This window comes from Haliotis rufescens, unplaced genomic scaffold (genome assembly GCF_023055435.1).
Source record: "Haliotis rufescens isolate VD_foot unplaced genomic scaffold, xgHalRufe1.0.p SCAF_4, whole genome shotgun sequence".
NCBI classification, from domain to species: Eukaryota; Metazoa; Mollusca; class Gastropoda; order Lepetellida; family Haliotidae; genus Haliotis; species Haliotis rufescens.
The window spans coordinates 13,063,175-13,072,321 of NW_025964112.1; the positions used below are offsets into that span (position 1 = coordinate 13,063,175).

The 9,147-nt window shown below is 40.6% G+C and overlaps 1 protein-coding gene across 1 annotated transcript in view; it reads left to right on the plus strand.

Moving 5' to 3' along the window:
* Positions 1-7,382, plus strand: part of LOC124111392 — a 172,263-nt gene extending 164,881 nt beyond the window's left edge. Inside the window, exons 132-137 of the mRNA XM_048382016.1 lie at positions 151-734; positions 1,655-2,046; positions 2,364-2,570; positions 4,264-4,427; positions 5,254-5,365; positions 5,973-7,382. Of these exons, the coding sequence (XP_048237973.1) occupies positions 151-734; positions 1,655-2,046; positions 2,364-2,570; positions 4,264-4,427; positions 5,254-5,365; positions 5,973-6,164 (1,651 nt within the window). The 3' untranslated portion in view covers positions 6,165-7,382. The remainder of the gene's footprint in view (positions 1-150; positions 735-1,654; positions 2,047-2,363; positions 2,571-4,263; positions 4,428-5,253; positions 5,366-5,972) is intronic.
* The last annotated feature ends 1,765 nt before the right edge of the window (positions 7,383-9,147 follow it).

The following is a 9,147-nucleotide window of genomic DNA, read 5'->3' on the forward strand; positions in this document are numbered from 1 at the left end:
AATAGTAAAAGCACTGGCTGGTCAAGACGGTAACCATGGTTTAATGCCCCATGTGAGTAAAATGTGTGAAATAATTGTTGTGTGTTGCTTGTATGTGACTGAATAGGGCTAAAAGGAGCTTATCAAGTTGAAACGCTTATGTGTTTGCAGACAGCTCGAGAAGGACTTGGAGGAGGAGCACCAGCGTGAAGTGAACCGTCTTCGAGAGAGGGAAGCAGACCGAGAGAAACTCCGCCAGCAGCAGATGGAAGAGAACGCCAGGAGACAGAAGCAAGAGATTGAGCAATCCAGTGCCAGTGAGCAGGAGAAGGCCAAACTGCTGAGGGAACACAACAAGAACATCGAGAAACTGGAGTCTAACTCCCAGAATGAGCGGGAACGGCACAGAGCTGCCTTACAGGCCAAGCTGGATGCCAGGAAGAAGCAACGTATGGGAGCAGAGGTTGCCAAACTGGACAAACAGTCCCAGCTAGAAGCTGATGAGGAGATGAGGAACGAGATGGCTCAGAGACAGCAGGAGATGACACTGCAGTCCGGGTTTACCTCACTGCAGGGCAGCACAACAACCGATCCTGTTCCTGACAGCGGGTTTGAGAGTACAGGGAACAGGGAACAGGACTGGGTGAATCTGCTAATGGCTTCGCCTCTCTTCAAGCAGATCAACGATCTTGAGGCTATGTTGGACAAATCGAGTGGCACCGGATCTGGTCCAGCCACATCAGACAAGATACTGGGTAGGTTATGATCTGATGTAATTATTAAATAAATTATTGATTTGTTCATCATATATTTTTAATCAAACTTGAGATTTTATATGACAGTTATATGTCTTTTAAAATAGAAAGGTCTTGATTTTGAGATTATTTGAATAAGAAATTTTTAAGTGGGCAAATGAACAGTTGATTGTTATATATTTTTACGTACATGTACCTATATTAATACCTACAGATAGTGATGTACTGTGAAAACTTGTTCTGGAGACAAAAGTATTTGCACCAAAGTGGTCAACATCTGAGACCTCCATGGCTTTAGCTCTGCCTTTAGCTGACAAGCCTTGACTGAAATAGTGTTCAAAGTGGCCTTACACTTAAATCACTCACTCTTTGTTTGTACCTAGAGTATAGCTTTTGTCAACCATGTTGTTGCTGTAGCGCTATGTATTGTGTGTGTCCTCCAATAGACTGTGATCCCTTATGTGTGCCAGAATCCTATGATTTGGCCTGATCATGTTTCTCGGTTTGTCAGCACCATACCTGGATTTCATCAAAGGGGTATATATAAAGAAAATACAGTTCAAAGTGACATTAAGCCAAACCTCACTCACTCACTCACTCGGGGGCACAGTCGTCTAATGCGCCGTGATTCGCTGTGCAGAGTTGCGTCCCTTGGGCATGCCAGAAACCTATGATTGTGGGTTCGAATCCCAGTTCGCCCCAATTATGTTTCTAGGTTTGTCAACACCATACCCGTGCTCATGGGTTTCACCGAAGTGGTAAACATCTGAGACCTGCATCACTTCGGGCTTTCCTCCCGCATTAAGCTGACACACCATGATATAACTGGAATACTGTTAAAAGCGGCGTTAAACCCAACTTACTCACTCACTCACTCACTCACTCACTCACTCACTCACTCACTCTGTCCTTGCTTCCAGGTGGGGACTACAGCAAGCCGTACATTGACGTGAAGGATGCCCAGTGGTCCTGCAACGGGGACCTCAAGCCCACAGACATCAATGGCATCAGTCCAAGTCAGTTCGTCATCTACAGGTTTGGCGTGTTCGTCATCAGACTCTTGAACCAGACAATCGGAACACCTGAAGTCACTCTGCTCCTTGCCTCAAGTCTTCCAAAGAACAATTATGAGAGGAATGCTTTCAGGAACTCCATATTCTATGAGCATTCTCGGAAGATTTTGTTTGTGAGGAAGGAAAGAATGGAATCGATCGGGGACTTTGTTGTAGTAATTCTGCACTCCCTTGCTCACATCAAGGTTGGGGATATGACAGATGATGGAAATGTCCTCTTTATGAGAGAGTTCTATAAGGTGAGGTATCTCAGGAGGGTGTTTTCACCTATCGCAGACACCATTGTGTGTAATATGTTCTTGTGGATTAGTTTTCTTTACCAAAGTAGTGACTACAAAAATGTGTTTAGTCATAAAGAACTCTGTGAGTTCAGAAGGAAACCCTTAAAATCATAACTCAGTAATAATTCATCTTTGATTTTCATGCTGTGTACGAAAAAAATGAAATGGTTAGCAACAGAACACGTTAAATTAAGATTTATCCTGCCTCCTCACTTTAGAATATAAACATCTGTGGAACAATGTATCATTTTCTCCGGGGTTTTTTTCTTTCTTAGGCAATGAAGATCATGTGTCAAGACATGTTCTTCTCAAGAACACAGAACACAAGCCGAGCTCACTCTCTGATTGGCTCATCCAGTCCCAGACCAGCCCTGGAGATGGCGCTGGCTGGCACCAAGAACCCTGATGACAGGATGAACGTCATCGGGGAGATGATTGACATGAAAGTCGACAGTCCAGCCCGAACTAACTTCTCAACCCAGGTAAGACAATTTGAAATATTCTGTAGAGTGTTGTGGTCCCTTTCATACTTTGACCACTTCTGGATTCCAGGACGGAGTAGGTCACAAGCAGTACATCTTTTGCAAGTTCATAACAGAGGAGCAATGTTGGAAGTAGACTGGTGCTTAGATTACACTTTGTTTTATTCATGGTCTACAGATGTTTGCTCTCCAGTTAGTTAGTTAGTTCAGTTGAATTGAGATTAAATTAATGATTTGTTGCAGATCATTATTTCTTTCTTTTTATTTTTCATGAAAATATTTTGGTCATTGCTTCCCGTAGGGAACAGTAAATGCTTATGACATTTAACATGCAGGATGTTGTGTTTTTAGGGCTTTAGAAGAGGCTTGCATAAGCCAGAGAATACCGTATTTTCTTGAGTATAGTGCTCATCCAAGTATAATGCGCACGCCACTCTAGCAAATTCTGTTTTGAAGGGAAAAAATCCAATATTATGTGCAGAAAAAAATTACACCGCATCTCTTCAGTGAACTCTGGTAAACAAACGGGTGAAACGAAACTTGGTCAGTACAAATTTGAATGCCTTTATCCAAGTATCATTTTTGAAATGTTACACATGTAGTTACTTTTATCCCTCGATATGCCAAGGAGAGGCGAGACATGGGCCACCAAGCTGTCGATGCCCATGCCTTTAATAAAACACAAGATGAGATTAAATGGCCGAGGGTGTGCAGGTACTACTGGGATACTAAGCTGCTAGTCGGGTATCCCAAAATGCTACCGTTGCCATGGCCACTAGCGTGGCCAATGGGGATTAGCAGCAAGCGCTGCTGGCCTGAGACCGCTACCGCTGACCGGCCCCCATGGTAGCATATTTATATGCTACCATTGCTTGGCAACTACCACGCTGTCATAAGCAGCTAACGCTGCTGGCCTATGTCAGACTACCGCTGCCCGGCCCCATTAGTAAAACCATTGTCATGACCACCACCGGGAGCCCAACTGTCAGCTACCGCTTGACAAGACGACTTCCGCCGCCGGGCCCATATACGTGGCAATTGGTTGCCCGACGTAAGCTATTTTACGATTCTCCAGGAAAACCAAGGTTCCCACTGAGAAGCAGTTAATCCCGGAAAGGTTCCCGCTGAAAGGCAGGTAGCCCTAAGTGCAAGTATTAATTTGGAAGCAAGTTAACTTGTTACTAGCAGTGTAGCCCACCCAGAACTCCACCACAAATTCCACTATTATGCGCAGACAAAAATTACACCACATCTCTTCAGCGAAGTCCGGTAAACGAACCGGTGGTAAGAAACTTGGTCAGTAGAAAATTGAATGCCTTTATCCAAGTATCATTTATAAAATGTTACACATGTAGTTACTTTTATTTGGTATGATTTTTGTAGTTGTATCTTTATATTTTTCCCAATAAATCTAACAAAGTTCAGACAAAAATAATTAATCTAAACTGGGTGACTGACTACCTGATAACCTAACTCTTAGCTACAACAAAGTTGGTGTAGTGAGATGTGGTAGAGGCAGCCCTGTAGTTAAGGCACTTGCCTGTCTCATCGATGCCTGGGTTCAATGCCCACAATGTGTGAAGCCCTTAGTTGATGTTCTGCACTGTGCTTATAATGGGTGCCCGAAACTGAGATCCGTTTCTTGATTGATCTTATTAATAAAGTGTAAATACCAATGTATTCACTCCTCCAGACAATCACACAGCGAATGTATGGCTACCAGGCCATGGCCAACAACGCCAGACTGCGGCAGTACCTTGCTTCTAAGGGTGGTTTCATGACGTCAAGCGACATCATCAGCAGTCGGATGTCGGAGTTGCGGGGAGGCATTCCAAGTCCCTCACATACCCCACGAAGGTAGGACTGCATGGAGATAATATCTCATGGCTCTTTGATTAGTGGGCTTCTTAATTAATTTATGTGGCTAAATACAGTTTAATATGATGTCAAGGTGACTAGGGGGGCAAATTGGCATGAAAAAGAGAGGGGAGGGAAGAAAGGGAGAAGGAAAGAGAGTCACAGAAATATACATACACAATTTATAAATATATGTAATTGATATAATAAAAGTAACTATTGATCAGGTCAACTTCAATTTTGACCATTTCTCCTTGTAGCATTTGTTGTCTTTACCATATTGATATTTACCAAATGATTTTCTAACTTGTTTGACTTGGGGTTTCTAAGTATAAATGACATTTGACATGTTTCTAAAGGTGTGTCAGTTATTCCTCAATAGCATTCTTCAAATGAATCTTATGATTATGTGAAATAGTAAATGTTCAAGTAAGATTATCGCTCAAATGCTGCTGGTGTGACTTAAAATTTCAATGCACTCACTATCTCTGGCTAATTTTTTATGCAGTATTTGTAGAAGGAAAAGATTGTAGAAGGAAACCTAGTGCTTAAAGCGTTCACTCGTCATGCCGAAGACCTGGGTTCAATTCCCGACATGGGTACAATATGTGAAGCCCATTTCTGGTGTCCCCCGCCATGATATTGTTGGAATATTGCTAAAAGCAGCATAAAACCATACTCACTCATTCATTAATGTTAAAAAGTTTTATGATATTATGCCAGCTTAGAGTACCTGTTTAAACACAATGATAGCATTGTTATTATGCTCCCTTGTCTTCAGAGTGGAAACCTAAAAATAATCATTGAATTGCACTATGTCTTCCAGCCCCTTGAAGCGGCGCGGCATCCCAGCCCTATCTACAGTGAAGGATGTCCTGGACTCCCAGCTGCTGGAGCTACAGACCAACAATGACTCCCTCAATGCTGAACTCATGCAGGTAAGGGGGTCATCAAGGACACTGTTGCCAATCATCTGGGTTTCTATAGTAACAAAGGGGGCCTAGTTGTCTAAGGCGCCGGAATAGGATGTGCAGAGTTATGTCCCATTCGCAAGTCAGAAACCTGTATTCCAGGGTTTAAATACTGAGGATTACATTTCTAGATTTGTGTACCTTACCATTGTGGTAAACATCTCAGTCTTGCATCGTTTCAAGCTTTCCTCCAACATTGAGCTGACATGGCGTGGTATAACTAAAATACAGTTCAAAGTGACATTAAATCTCACACTCACTCACTCACTGTAAACAAAGCCCCTGTGGGGATTCAAGGGCAGAACATATCGCCATTTTATGTTAGATGTCACTGAATTGTCTCCCTTAGCCATGCCAGGATCTTTGGATGATGGGTACAAATCTCTTATTCACCCTACTTATGATCCTCGATTTGTCACCCTGCCCATGTGGGTATTGTCAATGTCTGCACCTGCATCAGTTTGGGCTTTTCTTCCATGTTAGGCTGGCACGCCATGATTTGTCTGAACTACTGTTCCAAGCAGCAAAAAACAACAAAGAAGAGTCAGATGACATCTTTGTTTTCTTCTTGCAGACAATGAAAACAGAAGCTGAACTTCGTGCCGGAATCCAGAAACTGGAATCTGCAGGAGATAACGAACAGCTGACAGCCTCACATGAACAGCTGACTGGAATACTTGTGAAAAAGGAGACCCTGGTGAAGAAAATCTCTTACATTGAAGCTGACATTGCTCAGAAAGAAAAAGCAGTTAAGAAGAAGAAGTAAACGTTACGTAGTCAGCATTCCACTGTCAGGTCTTGCTGTATTTATGAATTGTAATCATCAAAAATAGAGATCTTAAATTATACTGAATGAAGACAGTAAGACAATTAAATTATCAAACATTAAAGAATATCAAACATGTCTTTATCTTTGTAATACTCAATAGATCAGCATTAGTAACACTACTTTCATTTACAATGAACTTTGATTTGAACATTTATTCTGTACATACTTACAGCATTATATTTGAGCATGTTTATTGCCCACTGAGCATTGCAATGAAAATGTGTACATGAAGGTCAATATCAGCTTATCCAATGACAAGACCTCTCTGAGGTTAACTGTGATTTCTATATTGTTATTTCAAATTTATTAACTTTTGTTATTATTTATTTGTATGACATATTTTTTATATATCATGTCTTTTTTATGTTATGTCTTTTACGATGTCTCACAGTTCCGTCCAATGGGAAATGACAATATGTTACAACAAAAATGATGACGAGGCCATGCTAATTGTAGAATAGTTCAATATCCTTTATGGAGGTTGAGAACAGTTTGTTGTTGTAACAGTTGATTTGTAAATAATGGTGGATTGCTTTACATATTTTCTCTCTGAGAAAATGACGGATACAATTGCATTTCCGAAGTCAGTAATAATTCTAAATGTGATATTTAGCAAATTTATATTTTTTACTTCAGTGGAAAAGGGATTTATGTTTTGTGTTCTTTTTGTCAACTGACTTGTTTTTAAATGTTATATTTTTCTTACTGTCCTACTGTAATATGAGTTATATGTCCTGACACTATAGATCAGTAGAAGATATGGCATTGTATTGTCACAATGAGATGAAAACATATTATTCCATTGTTTTAAAGAATGTTGATTTTTTGCATATCAAATTTACAACTACACTGAGGTGTTATGTGCAGAATTTCTTAAAAAGGAACGATTTATCATGGTTATCTCCCTTTATGGAATTCTCTCCTCTGTTTATGATGAGAAGTCGGTGTCCACGAAGCACATCTGTGATTGCCGGGGTTTCCAGCATTATGTATATTTCCAAAGAATTCCTTGTTGATAAGTGCCAGTTTTCTACAAGAGTTTTGTCTAAATATATAGTTTTGTATAGGTGAATGGTTGAGGTTATGACAATGCTCATATTGACATAATGAAATGTTTTGATACATTTGAAATAAAGTCTATTTCTTAATGCAAAACTGTTGTGTGTGTTATTAATTTCTTACCAAGGCATCACTTTCTTTAATCTTTCATTTAATAGATTGAACAACCAGAACCATAAGCCACCTTAAACTGTTTGAAAAACTATTTACTGCTGCAGAATGTAACAAAAAGCGAATTAAAATTAGTCACAAGTACTATTCAAATTCATATGTGTTTGCAGTGGCACAAAATAACACTAATATAGAAAACATACCTTTCTTGGAATGAAATATATATTCATTAAGGTTAGAACTATTATTTTCTCTCAAAACAGATTGACCCAAATGATGCCAAATCTCAGCTCATTTGGAGGACGCAAAGTGAAAGTGAATGAAGCACTCAGTCAATCACTTGATAAAGACAACAACAAACAGTTGTAGGGCATTATAAATGTCACTGATATAGTTGGTTGGTTTGTTGTTTAACGCCCAACTCAGCAATATTCCAGCTATATGACGGCGGTCTGTAAATAATCAAATCTGGACCAGACAATCCAGTGATTAATATCATGAGCATCGATCCACGCAATTGGGATCGATGACATGGATCAACCAAGTCAGCGAGCCTGACCACCCGATCCCCTTAGATGCCTTTTGCGACAAGCAGAGTCACCTTTTACTGCAAGCATGGGTTGCTGAAGACCTATTCTACCCCGGAAAATACCACGGGTCCACCGATATAGTGGGTAGATGGTCAAAGATATAACTATGAATGCAGAAACCTGTTTTAGTGATCTGGTAAAAAAGAATATTGTTGGAAATTTGTGCAAAAGGTAGCCACAAGGCTGTGTAGTTCACCTGAGCGTGTTTGTGGCCAGAGTCGGCCAGAGTCGCTACAAGAGAGGAATGGGGTTATTACAATGTGAGACCTGCTGGCCAGTTGGTTGTCATAGTACCCACAATGACATTGATGTTGCTCAACCTCCGGTCTCACTGACAATCACTTCAAGTTTATATAGCTTGAATTTTGCTGATGGTACGTGACACACATGCTCACTTGCATATGGTTAGTCCCGACCATTGCTAGAATTAAAAAAAATATTTATTATTTTTTTTAACTAAAAGCCTTGGCAAATGGATCAACGAACTAAATCTAATTTACTTGATTATGAAGGAAGTCAACAGTGGAGGAAAAGTTCCATCGACAAGTGGGGGCACGGGTGGCCCAGTCATGTTAAACCCAACTCACTCACTCACTCACTCTATCGACAAGTATATATTACACTTATGTTAAAGAAATGTTTTCCCAGACTAAGTGTTAGTCCAGCAAATGGTAACCATTCACTCGATAGTGTGTTGTAACATAATACACGTACTTTGCTAGGCTATTTGTTTAATGGCGTATTAACAACCTGTTTAACAAGCTTAAGGACCTATTCGTGCATACTTGTAATTATCTCGTGCTTGACTAACATTTAGTCTCGGAAATGTATTTTCTTTCAATTTCCTGTTCGTAAATAATAGAAAGAAGCACAGAGAATCTCTCCATTTGTAGAAAGTGGACAAATCTACACTTGCGAAGGTATTTAGACTTGCCTGGGAGTTTTCGCACGCGCACACACGCACACGCACTCCGTGAGTTCCGCTTAATAAAATATCTAAATCGCAGTTACACCCCAGGTCAAAGTATCGTTCAATTTGACGAGCGTTACCTAGGCGATGTCGCCTTCCATCGACATATATAGTCATCTTTCGCCCCACCCCTTTTCCCCCCTCCTTCTGTTATCAGCGCCGGGTCAGGGGTGGCACTCTAATCGAGTTT